This window comes from Jatropha curcas, chromosome 8 (assembly GCF_041381405.1).
Source record: "Jatropha curcas cultivar XTBG-Jc1 chromosome 8, XTBG_Jcur_1.0, whole genome shotgun sequence".
NCBI classification, from domain to species: Eukaryota; Viridiplantae; Streptophyta; class Magnoliopsida; order Malpighiales; family Euphorbiaceae; genus Jatropha; species Jatropha curcas.
Genome location: NC_143158.1, coordinates 6,575,834 through 6,593,247, shown reverse-complemented (window position 1 = coordinate 6,593,247; position 17,414 = coordinate 6,575,834). Strand labels below are relative to the sequence as shown.

The 17,414-nt window shown below is 28.6% G+C and overlaps 2 protein-coding genes across 2 annotated transcripts; both read right to left on the bottom strand.

Annotated features, from left to right (window-relative positions):
• Positions 1-407: 407 nt before the first annotated feature.
• On the bottom strand, positions 408-3,989 carry LOC105641234 (plasma membrane fusion protein). The gene is made up of 9 exons (XM_012225738.4): positions 3,737-3,989; positions 3,441-3,619; positions 3,061-3,242; positions 2,662-2,946; positions 2,501-2,559; positions 2,363-2,399; positions 2,181-2,252; positions 1,260-1,587; positions 408-1,004 (listed from the first exon to the last, which is right to left on the bottom strand). Exons 1-9 carry the CDS (start codon positions 3,861-3,863, stop codon positions 633-635), a joined length of 1,641 nt encoding a protein of 546 aa, XP_012081128.1. The 5' UTR covers positions 3,864-3,989; the 3' UTR covers positions 408-632.
• An 8,171-nt stretch (positions 3,990-12,160) lies between these two features.
• LOC105641232 (PLATZ transcription factor family protein) lies at positions 12,161-13,847 on the bottom strand. Its single transcript, XM_020682171.3, has 4 exons — positions 13,645-13,847; positions 13,259-13,504; positions 13,033-13,173; positions 12,161-12,676 (listed from the first exon to the last, which is right to left on the bottom strand). The coding sequence occupies exons 1-4, from the start codon at positions 13,645-13,647 to the stop codon at positions 12,338-12,340; spliced, it is 729 nt and encodes a 242-aa protein (XP_020537830.1). The 5' UTR covers positions 13,648-13,847; the 3' UTR covers positions 12,161-12,337.
• Between the last annotated feature and the right edge of the window lie 3,567 nt (positions 13,848-17,414).

Sequence of the window (17,414 nt, the reverse complement as noted above, 5' to 3'; positions counted from 1 at the left end):
ACAAGTTAAAAAATTTTATGCTCGCTCGACTTGAAAGCTCAAATTTAATTTAAAAACTTTTGAGCTGAAATTCAGCGAATATTCGAGGCTCAAATTCGAACTTGATTTGAGCTTAACATTATCAAACTACTTTAGAGCTTTTTTTAAAGCAAGCTCGAACAGCTCACAAGCCGACTCAATTCATATTAACCCCTGCTCTAAATATTCTGAAAATGGCTGCAAGCTATTCTTCTACCTGAAACTTTTCAGGTCATATTTCAGCACAGCTTTTTCTAGTTTCAACTGGAAATGAAGGCATCTACTTTATCCATACAAGTCAATGCGTGAAATCAGAAAATAAAAATAGAATTTCCAAGGAAAAAAAAAATCAAATGCAGATCTTGTTATAGCAAAAACACCAAAAAAAATCAGATGAAATAGCATAGGAATAGCAGAAGATGAGCAAATAATATTTTAATACAGGGGATGTAACACACCATTTCTATCTCATAGAGAGTTATCCTAAGGAATACCCAAGCCTAAGGAGGACTAAAATAATGTACAAAGTTCAAAAATATTAGCAATACATGTTACCAAAGATATACACAAGATAAGAGGTAAGAAACCTAATAATTTAGGACATGTCTATCGGTCTATGAGGTCTTCGCTTGGTGTTCCAGGCCTCTGGACATGAATTGCTTAGTGTATACACGATGCCTTCGCTCTCTTGCATAGATTACCCAGAAGATCAATGACAGCATTACAGCAGCAGAAACCAATACTAGCCCAACGTAGATCCATTCACTATATCGCCTCAACTTTGGACAATATTTGCTGCTGATGACGGTTAATGTCTGTCGAACAAAAGTGCAGTCTTCCAAATTAACCAAGAAAGGACCATAATGATACAACCCGTAGCTCAAGTTTACTGCAGATGCCATTTGGTTATACAGATCGGGAGTCACTCGACCGGGTGTTATACAACTTCCAGATGATGAAACATCACAGGTATAACTCTTCCATACCTATTTGAAACGGAAAACAGAACTGAGGGTTACTTTTCCACATTTTACATATAACAATTTAAACTTCAACCACAGGAAATATGAAAATTGTGGAAGCCAGAGTAAAAAACAAAAGCTAAAGTAAAAATGACCAGGAACTAAAACTTAAACCAAAAAGATAAGGAGATGGACTTTTAAGCTTCAATAATTCCAACACATATATATCAAATGCTTGATTTCTATTTATATTCCATAGACCATAATCATAGCTATTACCTCAGTGGCATTGCTCAAATCCACTTCACCAGCAACACACTGCCGGTCTGTGAAATCAGAATTAAATGGGTTGCAAAGACCAGGCATCAGTGGACCGGACTGATTGTAAAATAAAGGAGGTCCTATTTGAGGAGGGAAATTTCTGTTGGATACATTTTTTATGATGCCATCAACCACGTTGACAAGTTGATAAGTCACTTCCTTGGTTTGTCGCAAGGTTGCTTGAGCAGTTGCATTGTCGACACAAGGAATTATATCATCCATGGCTGTTTTGGCAGTGGGGTTCAGAACCCACTCATCCATTGCAACACAGGTATCTGCAACCACACTAGCATATACAAATAAACAATTATGTTTAGTTTAGTAACAATATATGTGGCAAAAGAAACATTGGTTTGGTATTCAATTTAAGTTAACTGCCACACTCTTTAACACCTTTTACATTTCCAAGTCTGAAACTTTTAAACTGCCACATTCTTCTACATCCTTTTACATTTCGAAGGCTCAAACTTTCGTATGGCATAGATCGTTAGTTGATCTGTATAGCCTTTTATTTATAGATCATAGCAGCTTCAATAATAAATAGGTGAGTGAGATGGGCTTATTTTAATCTAATTGGAATAAAGCTATTGAAAGTAAATGTTTTGCAAGTCTTTATTTTTTAGTGAACTTAAAATTTCACACATTAGAGGGACACAAACTAGGGACAGTGCAAATCCATAACTATTTCATCCCATTTATGCTACTCATGGACCAAAAACTCTAAGTATGAAAATGATACAGACGGATGAGTTTGGTTGACCTTAAGATCAAGATATTTGAACTAAAATCCATCTTTCTAATATCAACACACCTAAAAGTGGTACAATATATAAAAATGATTTTCTTTTTGCGCAAGACCAATTCACTGTGATTACTTACTTATGGACAAGTAGAAATACACCACACAAAATAAATGTTCCCGCGACAAGAATCCACCCAAGGATCACCAAGCTGCAATCAAGAATGGAACTTTAGCATAAAGCAATTTCAACTTATGAAAGTACACTTGTTTTGGAGTTTATTGATGAACAGAAAAAACAGTAAAAGATACTGTCACTCACAAGTATACAAGACACTGCATTCCCAAAATTGAAAATACTGCAACAAATGTCATCATTTTAATATCATAAGAATATATATCAAGTTGTAAAATATTAAATAACTGAAAACTCAAAACTTTGATGAAGAAACAAACTTACAAAATCCAAGAAATGCCAAACCAAGCATAACAGCAGCAAGGATGATAAGAGCCAGTCTCCTGCAATCGATGGCAACAAGGTTAACACAACAAGGTTAACACAATGATTATAAACAACATTTTGTTTTTGGGAAAAAATAGAGAGGGAGACTTTTGCTGTACATGCTATCCAAACCATGTTGTATATCCTCAGAATTATCCTGTGTACGACTGGAAAGGGTGGTACTGGATGAATTGATCTGTTTTTCAATGTTATCAATGCTGTTCCGGACATTTCCTGGTAGAAAAATATTATCCACAGAAACACTTCTTGCTGCAGCAAGATAATCTGACACATTCCTGAGGTTTTCAGCAGTAACGTTTGCCTGGCTCACAACATACTCCAATGTGTGTGTTGTAATACTATGAAACTTCTGTTGGCCCTTGTAGAGAACCACACATCCTACGCTGAAATTGCAAAGCATAACATTTAGGATGACTAAAGACTACCCTTTTTTTTTTCTAATTGAAATAAACATGTTGGAATATTGACATTTGACAAAGAGGGAAAAAGATGATTACATTGCAGAAATTGTAAAGAGAATAAGGAAAATGACGGAAAGGGCATAACATATTCGCGAATAGCCATAAGGTTCTCTTCGACAACAGCAATAACAGAGACAGATAAATGCCAGAGACAGTCCAAACAGCACAAACCAAACTCCAGCAATGACAAAGAAGGGAGCAGCCGTTAAAGCCACAGACTGCATAATTTAGATGATAATTAGCACAAAGAATTGAATAATTGCATGAACAAATACCCAATTAGTAACCCACTATTCTCTTTTTTTTGTTTTTTGGTACAAACAAATTATACATGACAAACCCAGATTATAACATGAATTATTAGATTATATAAAAAAAAAAAAAAAAAGAAAGAGAGAAAGAAAAAGATAACTCACAGCCCAGTAATGGTCATTGCTGATATTATAACCACCAGTATATCGCTTAAGGTTATCCAAAGGATCTCTCCTTCTTGTTCTCTTCGCTGCCAGTATCAGAGTTGAGTTTGAGGTCTCTTCATCAAGATGCCTCCTCGTTTCCCATGGCGCCACTATTCCATTCTCACTTTCACCAACCTCTGCAATCACAACAACCCAGATGAAAGATCAGATTTTTTTTTTTTTTTTTTTTGTTCTTGAAAAATAGAATTAGAAGAAAGAAAAATGTGTTAAAAAAAAAAAATAGAAAACACTACCCGCAAAACGTAGAATCTCAGTCTGAGTAGAAGACACAATGGTGGGTGAGGAAGATGTGCAGAGAAAGAGAGACAAAACAAAACCAAGAAGAAGAATCAATGGTGTGCTTGATCTAGACCACACCATGGTGTTTGGTTTGGTCTGGTTTTCTTTGTTTTCTCAATGCTTAATGCTCTGGTTCAGACTGTTTAAGAGAGAAGGAGACACTGAGATAGATGGAGAGTGAATATGTGTCCGGGTATAAATTACTGGGTTCTATATTTTTGTGAACAGAACTTTTGTGTGAGATTTTTTACGTTTCCTTGTAATGGCATTTTAATTAATTTTAGTACGATTAATTTAATTACCTTGTCGGCAATGCCATTTTTGCTTTTGCCCCAAACACCCTTTTAACGTTTCCACTTCCCTGCATCTATGGTTTTTGTTGCGTTTCTCTCGATGGATCATGAATTTTAAGAGTCCTAGTTGCTGAGTTAATTGGAAAAACTCCTTGCGTGGATGAAACTTTCTTTAAATGTATTTTTTCATTCAATTAAAAGTAAATAATTACATTATCAAAATTAATATATTCACCTAATTAAACTAAACTATTCAACAAAATAAAAAAAATGAAATGGATATCAATTTAGCTCTTAAACTTATTTAAGGGGATAAAAAATTTAATTAACCATGGAATAAAGAAAAATGATACATGACGAATTTGTATCTTGAGTTTATAAAAAAAAAATTAATTTGAATATTTTAAAATTGACCTTTGTTATTAGGTTATTATATGTGAAATCTATCATTTTTTAATTGAACGGATTAAAATTATACTATTATATATTTTATAAATTTACTGTATCAGAAGAAATGATTTAACAGAATTCAAATTCAAATTTGGCTCATTTATTTTTATCGAAGAGCTACACTTGAGTTTCACTAATATCGAAATAATTCTAGTTCGGCTCCGCTTAGCTCCGACTCAATTTTTTATATCTCTAATTTATTCAAACTTAATTACTTATTTGTAAAATTGACTTATAAAAGTAAAATAATATAAATAAAGTTGGAAGAAAATAGTAAAATCAAACACCTCTATCATTTATATTTGAAAGTTATAAAATAAAAATAATTTAATGAATAAACCAAATTTCTAAAAATTATTTTTATTATTCATAAATTAAAACAATTTTATAATTTTTGTAGATAACTTCCACAACATTAAAAAAAATGAAGAAGAAATCCATATGTTATGATACTTTGAGCTATGCATGCTATTTATCTATTGTTAACAAATCAAAAATTCATTTTCTTAAAAATAAATAAATGAAATAGTCATGTGGATAACAATGTAGAGGCTATGTCAACATGTTTGGATTCTATGAAAATTACAAATTTGGGCATAAAGTAAATTTGTAATTTTGAGCATCATCGCTTTCTCCTTAAGAGATTGCAGCAGTTGGTTAAAACTTAAAAACACCTAAATCACAAAAACAATGAAATCAAAATAAGAATGACATTGCATATTTAAAAGCTAATAAAATAATTTCTTTTATACTGGCAATTAGCAAGAAAATGATAGTACTAAATTGGGATTTAAAGCAAGGGTTGGTGAGTAATTTACGCCAAAGCAAGAAATGATTTTGAAATTTTGAAAATTAAAAATAAACTTATTATTAATGTTGACGTACGGACATTTAAATTTCCAATTCGTGTCTTTACGTGGAGTGCTGTGGGAAATGAGTGGTTAGCTGTGTTTTATCATCCATTTCTATAATGGGATATTTTTATATCTTTTACCATATGTTATTCAACAATGACTTTATATATTTTTCTAATTGTTTTATAAATATTTAATAAATACAATTTTATAAATTTAATATATTAATATAAAATTTTAAGGCACCATGAAATTTAATGTATTTATACAATTTTATAAATACAAATTTTGTTTAATGTTATATTCAAAAAGGAAAATTAATTCATTTATTTCTTATATTTATATTTATGCTCCGTCAAATTGATTATGTTGAAATTGTAATGACGAGCAATGAAGGGTGGTAATGTACTTTCTGGAGAAGTTCATGGATCATAACCTAAATTTAATTAAGTTGAATTAGATTAATTAGTTTAATAGTGGTCAACAAAACATTTGAGAAAGGAGTGGAAATGGACAGTTGTTGAAAGGAGATTTCATCATCACAAACGGACAAACCATCCACTCAGATATAGCCATTTCTCCTCCTTTGATTCCCTCTCTCTCTCCCTCCCTAATTAGATGTTAGCATTATTAACTGTTTGATTATAATTTTCTATTTTAAAATAAAGGTAATTATTATGATAATATTTAATGTTAATATAAAAATAATATTAAATTCAATACGTAATAATGTAATAAATAGAAAGTTTCGATTTCGAATCCTCTCGATCATAAAATTTTTTATTAATTTAACATATTGTATAATCTATTGTATTATTTCAACTATTAGATTTCATACTAAAAATTTATTTTATATTACTTACGATATGTAATTTAATTTGCCTCTTTACATGTTGAAAAAGTATAAAGGCAAAAAATCTTGAATTTATATTTTTTTATTATAAAAATTATCATTAATTTAATGAATTTTATGTAGCGCCGTGGCTATTTATTTAACTTTCTATATATTGAAAATTTTTATTTTATATATTTTTTCTAAATATTATATGAATGACATGCAAGAACGTGTAAGGTTGTCTTAACTAAACAACATCTTTTATAAATTATTTTGTATTATATGTGTGTCCCAGTTGTCAATTTCTCTGCTTCTGAAGCTCTCATAGCAAAACGTGGACTCTCTTTTTTTTTTTTTCTTCATTTTTTTTTTTTGGGTTTTGACGTAATGGTTTTGATATTAGATTATTAAATTAGGACAGCAAATGACAGTGACTTAGATTTATTTTCTCTTTTTCAATTAATTTTTTAATCGTGTTTCTTCTATGTGAAGTGAATATTTTTTATTTTTCTTCAACGTGTTCTTGACCTACCAATGTTATAAAGTGTGCCTTATTGGTTTCTTTACCATCATTCACTGTACTCTTCAGAAGTTGTTTATTTGGTATAAAGGGAAATTTTACAATAAATATTTTTTTTTTTTTTTGAGAAGGATAAATAATTATGTTTTCATCTAATAGAAACACTTTAAAAACCAAATAAATTCATTTTCAAGACGGTTTGTTATATTTCAAATCAAATTAAATTATTTAATATGATTTAGTCTGATTTAATGGTTTAACTCATTCAATGCACGCTTCTATCACAACCGTTAATTATTATAAATTTTGAATTGTCCAAATTACAAAATATGGGATGACACGTCTCAGTCAAAAGCTTTAACTAAAAAAATTTTCACATATGTATGAAACTTTCATCAGCATATATATTTTTATTGAATTATGAAAATATAAAATATAATCATTGTCAAATTGGCTTTGCCAATTAATTTGTTGGTATAAATAGTAACGCTCCATGTGGCAGCATTATTTTTGGTTGTTTAACTAATCATTTCGCACGCATTATATGTCTTATACTCTACGAGACCGTATATATACATATTCAGCGTATACATAAAGCATGCATTTTAATAATTACATATATACTTAATTTAGAGAGAATGAATTAAATTTATTATGTTTAATTAATTCATTCAGGCGTATAAAATTTTTTATACGGATGATTTGAGGTGGAATTTTGAATTCTAATTTTAATTAATAATAGTTGCAATTAAATTTTACTGATTTAACTAATTAATTATTTTATTTTATTATTTTTTTAACTACATTATTATTTGTGCTAATGGCTTGGCCATGTGAATTGATTCTGCTTAAAGTTGTAGGGCTTGCATGTTTTTTAATTTTAATTGCACAAAATAAATAAATGAAAATATAGTAGTTGTTGATTGGAAAACGTATAGTTGTAGGGCAGACAAATGATATTACAATCATGGACTCTGAATGTGTCGCATTGCTTTCAGATTTTGATTCCTTTAAGCAAAATGATTGGATTTTTTTTTTTCTTTTTTGGTTTTATTATTTGGTCCAATAATTTTTATTTTTTTCTAAATCTTTTGAATTTCTGTCGTGAGATAATTTAATAATCAAATCCAATGGCCAGTGATGAAAAGCGATTAATTTCACAAATGCAAAGCACTTGTAATTTGTTAAACATATAGCAACTTGAATTAATCAATTGAATGAGTTGATTAAATATATAGCAACTTTAATTAAGCATATGATTCCGTTAATGGAAATCAGAATAAATCAAAACAAAAGCAAAAGGAGAAAGTTTAAAGAGATTAAGATGCCCATTTAAGAGAAAAGTTGAAAAAGATTGGTTCCCTTTGCTCGAAGGATCTGCTACCAACAATTTCATAATTAGTTTGCAATAGCTTTTTAAATAGTTTTTAGCGTTTTGATTTGCGTTAGTTTTCATAATATTGAGTAACATAGCATTTAAATTAACTTTTAGAGATTAAGATAATATTTTATGAAAAGTAACGTGTAACTTTTAGTTTTTATAAAAAATTACCTAAACAACTAACAGTTAAACACTATTAAAACAACTAAACACTACTAAAACAGCTAAAAACCACTAAAATAATTCATTTTGCATAACATACCTTTTGTGTGATGTTTGATTAAGTGTAAGTAGATTAGAGAAGTGTAATTTGCAATTTACATTATCAAGTATATTTTTCGGGAAGTAGATTATCTAACTTCTCTAATAATAAAGAAGAAGAAAAAAAATTAAAGCATTAGATGGATGGTAGGTCTATCTGATAGTAATTGTCAACATTTAGTTAGTTGGAATAGCAATTTTATTTTGACTTAAGTGGGAAATTTAACTTAGCAATTTGGTTTTTATTTATAAAATGAATTTAATTTATACTTAGCTTTCACTTAGACTTAAACAGATATGATGGATCAATTTTGAGTGCTTAATTTGGTTCAATCCATTAGTTATTTTCATGGATAAATCCAATTATGTAAGTCAAGTGATTAATCATTTATTTTCAACTTTCGGAATCTTTTCAATACCTAAATTATGATAATTAAGTAGGCTTCTTAGTGCTAGGCAAGTGATATCAAATCTTAAACCAAAGCCCAATAACATTTGGGTACCCATTTCTTCAAGTCCATCAAAGTGGATGAGGCCGGGCTTTTTGTTGCCCGCTTGGTCAAGCGTGATTGCTTTTTTTTTTTTTTTTTTTTTTTTTTTTTTTTTTTTTTTGCAAGAGTTGTTTTATATATTATTAAGCCCATTAAAGGGCATAATACAAATAAATTTTGAACCTAATGACAAAACTTATTAAAAGCATAAATTATATCAATTAATTAAAATAATGCTAGGATGGATATTAAAACTGAAATCTTTTGGTCCTGAATGGCAGGTGCCTCCACCTTCATTCACATTTTTAGTCTCATCTAAATAACTTACCTTCAAATGGATTAATAATCTTGTATAAGAAAAAGAAAAAGAAAAAAAAAAGGGTTGATAATCCAAATTTTATGCACATATTCACATTTAATCTTTCTAGTATATGATTTAAGATATAATTCATATTATCTAACGAGCATATATTAAAATCATGTAATTAGAAAAATTCAACATACAAATGGTTCTCTTAAAATGTAATTAGACATGTTATAGACTATGAGCTTGGAAAATACAAATTTTAAGAAAGCTTCATCCATAATCTTCTTCATCACTCAATATCTAATCTTGATTAAATCGAAATTTAACATATATATTGTTTGTTTTTTTTTGGCTACAAAAAAAATAAAAAAAGTCTACTAAGTATATTAGTTATTAACCCTGTAGGTCAGGCATTGACATCCTAATTTAAAACATTCCCCATAGAAGGCACCGACCTTTGAGCAATGATGGGAGATGCTACTCCTTACTGTATAAGATCGTAGGGTTGCAGTCCTCAGTCCACCCGATTTAAGGCAGCTCACAAAGTTGGCCGTGGATCCTAAGTAGTAGAGTCAATATTTAGACATCATGTATAATGGAATGGTGTCATAGAGGATCAAACTTGGATCAAATAGGCGGATGATTAACGTCTTTACTACCAGGTCACGAGCTCGGTGGTATATATTTTTTGTTTGATACCTTTAGATTTATATCTAAGCTAAATTTGGAGCCTCTGCTAAGTCGAATCACTCTCTAAATGACTGTTGAGCCTGTTATGGCCCAATAGACAATGAACTCAAGCAATAAACTATAAGATGATTTGGATTAATAAAGGGTGAAATTTATAAATTTTACAAAATTCCATATGTAATATAAAATTTGTATATTGTTAAATTAAGAAGATATTGCATTCCATTGTTTGGTTGAAAATAAAATCCATAATTTTAAAGCATATTTTTGAACAAAATTAAGTGATTTAAATTTATATAGTTAATAAAAAAATAATGGACTTGAGGTGAAATCTTTTACTTTTCATAAAATAGTGAAATTAAGATTATGATATTATTTATAAATTCCATGGATGATCTCTATCTCCTTATACAAACAATTGATGGTTCTCTGTATATACAAACCCCACTAATCTTATGATGTTTAAATTAAAAAAAAATCTTCCTCTAATGGGAAAATCCATCTTTCAAATAATAGGTTCAATGGGTAATTTTGATTTTTTTCACAAAAAAAAAAAAAAAAAAATCATTAAAGTTTTTTCAATAATGTTGTTTATATTCAAAATTGTGATAGATTGACTTGTTAAATGTACGTAATGGAATGCTTTTTTTAATCATAAAATGATTTTTTTTTACATTAATGAAATTGCATTTCTAGGATAAAAAATGTAATATTTTTTATAAGCAAAAATATGAGTTCTTTCATTTTTATTAAAAAAAAATACAATTTGATATAAAAAAAAAGTATATAACAAAAAAAAACCAAATAAGAAACTAGGTTTAGTATCCTACATGTATGCTCGTTTCCAAAATTGAGATGTTATTCCTTATTGTTTATTACCTTTTTATTCTATAAGTTATTAATATGAGGTGTTTTTTTTTTTTTTTTTAAAAGAAACTAGCTTGAATTTCTTATAATAAATTCCAATTTTGTTGATAAAATATAAAAATTGGCAATTTAATAGGAAACATGATTTATTTGGTGGCTTTTTTTTTTTTTTTTTTTTTTTTGAGTATTGGGAGAATGGTGATTTGAATCTGAATCTATTATTGGGTCATATATACATTTACAACTAGGTTATGCTTTAGTGTACTATTTGATAGCTATTTATAGTTACTAATAAACCTTCATGATTTTGAACCGGTTCAATTTGCTAAGCCATGGTGATAAATTTTAAACCAAAAATTTGAACTCCACGGCTTTAAAAGGTTTAAGAGAACATAGTATTTTTAGGAATCAAGCGGAGAACCATTTGATCCCATTAAAAGAATTACAAAAACACTTTGGAAAAATAATTATTTGCTCCTATATAAATTACAGGTTCATATTTTTGCTTATAAAAATAATAACATATTACATTGTTCAGAAAGAGAGTATAAATGCTTAGTTGTTTAAAATTTTTATAATTAAAAAACATATGAAATTTGTTTTAACAGAAATTCTAATGAATTTAAATTAATATTAAATACAGATATGGGGTGGACCGCCTTCTAATTTATTTACGCCTTCTTCTTAATAGCTTATAGCTCGTTCTTGCTATTGCTAACACCACGTTTTATTTTTTAATATTAAACAATTTGTCACTATATAAATTAATCTAATTTTATAAATTAAAATATTTAATAAATAAATAATTTTATAAATTAAAATATTTAATAGATAATATAATTTTATAAATAGAAGTGTTTGATAAGTAAAAAAAAAATTTAAAAGTGCTATAAAATTAATAAGATAAAGTATAGACATTGTTTTTGGGTTGATTAATGCAATGTATAGTGATTTTATTTAGCCTCTTAAGCAGGCATGGAGGGTTTTGACCGGTCAAAAATTGAAATTGTACTCTCTCTTCGAGGAGCTACGGCACTGCTGTCTCTTTAGCATGTAGTCAAAGGAAGCACCCCCTCCATCATGACTTGTTAATTAACAAATTAGGTAAAAATACATTTAATTCATATTTTGGACTTTAAAAAAAAAAAAAATTCAAAATTTGGTTAATTATCCATCTCAATTTTGCAAATCAAAATGATACCATTCGTGTTTAATTGTGAAGCATTGAAATATATTTATTATAAATTTGAGAAATGTTTGCATATCTATGCAAAGCAAATTAAGAAAATAATGTAAACGTACGACATGTTTCGTGAAGTGTACAAGTATAGAACAATAAGACCTCGATTTTATGACATGAATTATTAATTTAATCATATAAAATTGGAAAAAATGTACAAAACCATAACTTGGAATTGGGAATCACGTGATGCCATTAAGACAAAACCCCCCGACCAAGTGATTAATTATATAATTAAACTTAAAATTTAAAAGAAAGAAAGAAAGAGAACATTGAGGATTCAGTCAAAATATAAAAATTACTATAATTAAGCTAATTAAAATTTTGATTTTTTTAATGATAATAATAATAATGAATTAGCTCTAATTAACACAGAGGAGATCGATGAGGAATGCCTTTTCTTCTACTCATGCTAGTAGCCATGTCCTCATCAGAAACTTTATAATTAGCTGATCTTGCACATACGTATAATCCACTCCTCTTCTTCCGTACAATCTCCGTGCATACCATACTCGTGTTCTCTGATGACCCCGACGACCAACTCATCGGCTCATCGGAGTCTACGATCGTCGAGTGAGGTGTCTCATTGGTCACCTCGTCCTCTCCCATGTCTTGAGGGATCAAGAAGTCAGGACTAAGCGTTAGAGAGTTACATCTCCTTAAGTATGGAGAGAGGTCCTTATAGTGCTTCAAGACAAAATCCACCTATAATAACAGTTAAACGATACAAAATTAAGGAAATTATAATTAAAGCATAAATTGAGTTCATCTTTTAACATTTTTAATTGATCACCGATAATTAATTATTCTTCAATAGATGATATCTATATAGCTAATGATGAAAAAGAAAAAAACCCTAATTGCAATTTAGCATAAAAACCCTAATCATAATTGAAATTATTTGTTCAATTTTATAAAGAATGAAACATTAAGATTTGAATTATCGGTTTTCTATATTACGAGACAGATACTTAACTATTTATGAGCCAGAGAGTGGTTTCATTGATCTCTTAAATTATGTACTAAAAATCAATAGAATGAATCAAAATTGAGTGACATACCTTGCAGCCAAGAGAGCAATGGATAAAGGGTTCTTGAAGACTCCTATCACAAGAAGTGCAATAATTACCAGACCCTTTAAATTGCCTGTTTTGAGGTCTCTTCTTGATGAACACCACTTTAGCACTATTGATGGTATAAGCCTAATTAAGAAGAAACATAAGTAATCTGAATTATGGAAGAAAACAACATAAATACACAAAAATTAACCTAACATGGGAAACAAACCTGAACATTAGAGCAGTCTATAAGCTTCTGAAGGTCTTCCAATCTAACAACATCATGATAAACATAACGGCGAACTTGAAGAAGTCTATGAAACCGATGAGAAGGAACACAATGAGGGCAAATACTAATGCAACAATCCAAACAACAAACGTTCTTTTCATTCTTCTTTGCACTTTCATGATAAGAGCATCCCACAAAGAATTTCTGAGTGTAAAGAGCTTCCAACCATGCAGGCTTCTGAATTCCCTATAAAAGTTATAAACAATTACTACTAACTAGAATTAGCTATATAGATAATAAAAATTTCTTTCAATTCGTTTTCGACTGAGATATATATATATATATAAATGAGTAAGAATTTCGCTGGAGATAGTGAAGAGACGAACCATGATCACATAAACTAACCGGAAGGAAGAGCTTGCTGAGATGATATTAAGACAGCAGTGTTAGTACAAGAAGAGAGAGAGAGAGAGAGAGAGAGAGAGTAGGGTATGGAGATAAGAGTATTTATGGAGGTTCACAAGAGAAGAAAGGTTATATATTTATTCCTTGGAAGAATACATAACATTTTGTCAATAGGGAGAGAGGGCTTTGTTTATATCTTATTATATGAAACGTGAGTGAGAGAGAAAGAAAGAGAATTAATAATTAAATAAAGAAAAGAAGTAAGATATGAGGAGGAGAACGTGGGCGCTGTTTCTGTGTCTCCCATTCTCTTCTACTTGGTTTAAACTATTTATGTTTCTAATCTTCTTGACTTATGAGCTATGGAGGCTATCTCTCTGTATATGTTTTGCTAAACTACTAAGCTTTTCTTGAACTAGCTGCTTTACCCTAATATTTTTTTCAACATTTTCTTTTATTTCATTTTCATCTTTTAATTACACCATATTTGGTTTTTTCAAAAAATAAAATTTAACTGTTTTATATTTTCCAAAAATAAAATTTAAATAGAATTTTGGATCTACACATCTATTTTTATTCTATTTTCAATTTTCAAGACAGTGGAAATAAACCGTTATGTATAGTTCAGAAGTTCAGAACAAAACAAATACACAAACCCAAATGAATTTGTAGAGTACACTGCAACTTGCTCAATTTATGTGGGTTTGTTCATGCATACTCATTGTGATCAAGAAATGCTGTTGATGGTAATCATGCATCATGTGTTATTATTATTTTATTACTATTATCATTTTGAAATATTTATATATATTGGACTATTTATATTTCAGCTTAACATGAGATTGTTTTGAAACATGAGTTGAATTAATTAACCAACCTGCTTTCCTCCTAATCACCTTGATTAGTCGGTGATTTCAAGTAATTAGAGGAAGAAACACACTTGAAAAGTTGGATTTTACTACTATTAGAATGCACCTTTTCCTATTAGATACAACACAACTTCTTTTGCCTTTAAAGATTGCCTTTTTGCACATATTTTTCATTAGTCCTAAAATGCAATAATTTCTTTGACTTCAAAATTCAACTCAAGGTATGAATGCATATATTTTGAAACAAAGATATAAATTTATATTTTGACATGTATAAATTTTATTGTCAAACATTGTATATTACGATGCAAACACTCGATTAATTACGATATTGTAATGATACAATGACCTGCATATTTTCTGTTGTTACAGCAAATAAAAGTATCCCATTAGTTGAAGTGATATAAAGCTAAAAACAGACAAGTACGAGGAAAACCGGAATTTATGGAATCAAACATGGCAACATCCATCAATCAACCACTCCACTAATTAGAAGCTGTATTTGGCTATTTGCTTCAACAATAATTTGTAAAACGAACATTAGTCAGACAAATACAACTCATTAAGCACTTACTTATCTCTAATTGGCCTCATTAATTACCAATTTTGAGGGATCCTTTTTGCCTTTTTGCCCTTGCCAAAGGTTAATCTAATCTTATGTATCATTCCCTTTATGCCCTTTTTATTATAAGCTAATAATATATTAGTAAATGATTTAAGGTTGAGTTCAAAACTCAAGATCTCATGCTCTAATCCCATTTCAATTTTTTCTTGTTATTTGCTGCGGAAAGTACTTAGCTAGCGGGTTGGTAGAGGGAGTGAGAGGATTCCTGCTTGAAGTCCAAACTCTACATTTTTTTAAAATTTTAATTTATAATAAAATGATTTTATTTATATTTGATTCCCCTAATTTTCAATTTTCTTTTTTAACATACCCCTATAATGGAATCTAGTTCCACGGTTGGTATATATATTTATTCATCGTGTATCCGGTCAATAGTTGATTGTTGATTTATTTACTCAATTTATTTACATAAATTTAAAATATATATGTCTCAAACTCGAGACATCCAAACATTTCTATACCATTAAATCAAAACCCATTAGTTATATGATTTTTTTTTTAAATATTGTGTAATTTTAGCAACAAAATAGCATTAAAGGCGATCAATTTTACCATGATTCTATAAATTAAACCCTGATTACAAATCAACTTACCGATTAGGTCAACATGATCAATTCCAATATATATCAAATCAAATATATTTTTTATATAAAAAAAAGAAGGCCAATGAATTTTTTGAAACTTCCAAACTTTCGGTCATCAATCATAGCATTTCATAGAAGAGGACAATTTAATGGCTCTCCTTTTTGTGAAACAAAATTACCAAAAAACAGGAATAAGATATTTGATTTGATAAGAAAATTCAAATCTCTCAATTAAGACCTATATTACCTAGCTTTGAGTTGGCATCTAACATAATCACAAATGACAAATTATTTAGGCAAAGTGTATAGTTTGGACTAACTTGTAGACTCTAGCTACTTCTTCCTTGTTTTGCTAGCAATAGAATTTTTTTCTAATTATTAAATTTATTGTAGGGCTACCTATTTTTAGCATGCACCTATTTATTATTTTTTTTGTTGGATAAAATAGGGGCAATTGTTATTTTTAATTAATTATTCATAAAATTTATAAGATAAATTGTACTTATATACATTGATTTAGGTTACTGTTAGGGCTTAGGTTAAAGTTATCTATAAATAAAAAATTATTAATATAAATTTTTGCCATTATTAATTAGAGTTTTAGAAATATGTAAAAACCCTTTTAAATTAAAATGCATTTGTTTTCTCTAGCAACTTGCAAGTGATTTTTATTTTTTACTTTTTATTGAATCTTTTTTCAATGTTTTGTTTTCTTCTTTTGTATTTATTGTTACCTTGATTTTCTTTCCATTTGATCCTCTGTGCTGCTTAAGGGCTGTTCGGAAACTGATTCTTACGTAGTGTTTAATGTTTTGACCAAGTTAAAATATTACCTCTATTATTTATATTGGTGAATTGTTTATATTAATATTTTGAATTTGAGAGAGCAAATTACGAAACATTCCTTTAATGTTTCATGAAATGTTCGTAAAAACAGCTAACAACTATTAGGACAATTATGATTAATAAAATAATTAATTTTACCAAATAGGGCTTTAGAACATGTCTTTAATATAGTCTGATAAATAGCAATTTAGTACTTAGCTTTGATAATTATTAATTAATAAAAAATTTAACTACCTCACAACTAGTTTAATATAATTATTAAAGTAGTTTGGGAGTAGCAATTTTGGAACTTTTGTGATTAAAATATTTGGTATTCACTTTAATAAAAAAAAAAAATTTAATGTCCTCTAAAGTCTATACAAAATTTTAATATCATAACTTTTTCCTAAAGAAATACTCAAACAACAATATCAAATAGACACTTAATTATTGAGGGAAGGTTGAGACTTGTTCCTATTTATTTATTCATTTTGAGAAAATATTTTAGCTCTTAATTTGCAATTATATTAATTTTTGATAATTTGACTCAAATGTAAACAACCTCACAAAATTAAAATGCAAACTCTAAATGAATATTCATTTATAAACACATGAAAATTTAAATTTATAAATAACTTTTCCTTAATTAAGACACTTCCTTACATAAGTCCAATGTATTGAAAAATATTATTTATGAAATTCTTTACAACGAAATCAAATCCTAGTTGATGAAAAAAAAAAAAGAAAATTGATTTTTGCTAATTAGACTAACCCAATTAACACAAATATATTAAATTTAATAATATGCATTTGGTAATAAATTAATATTTAATAATCATTTTGACTGA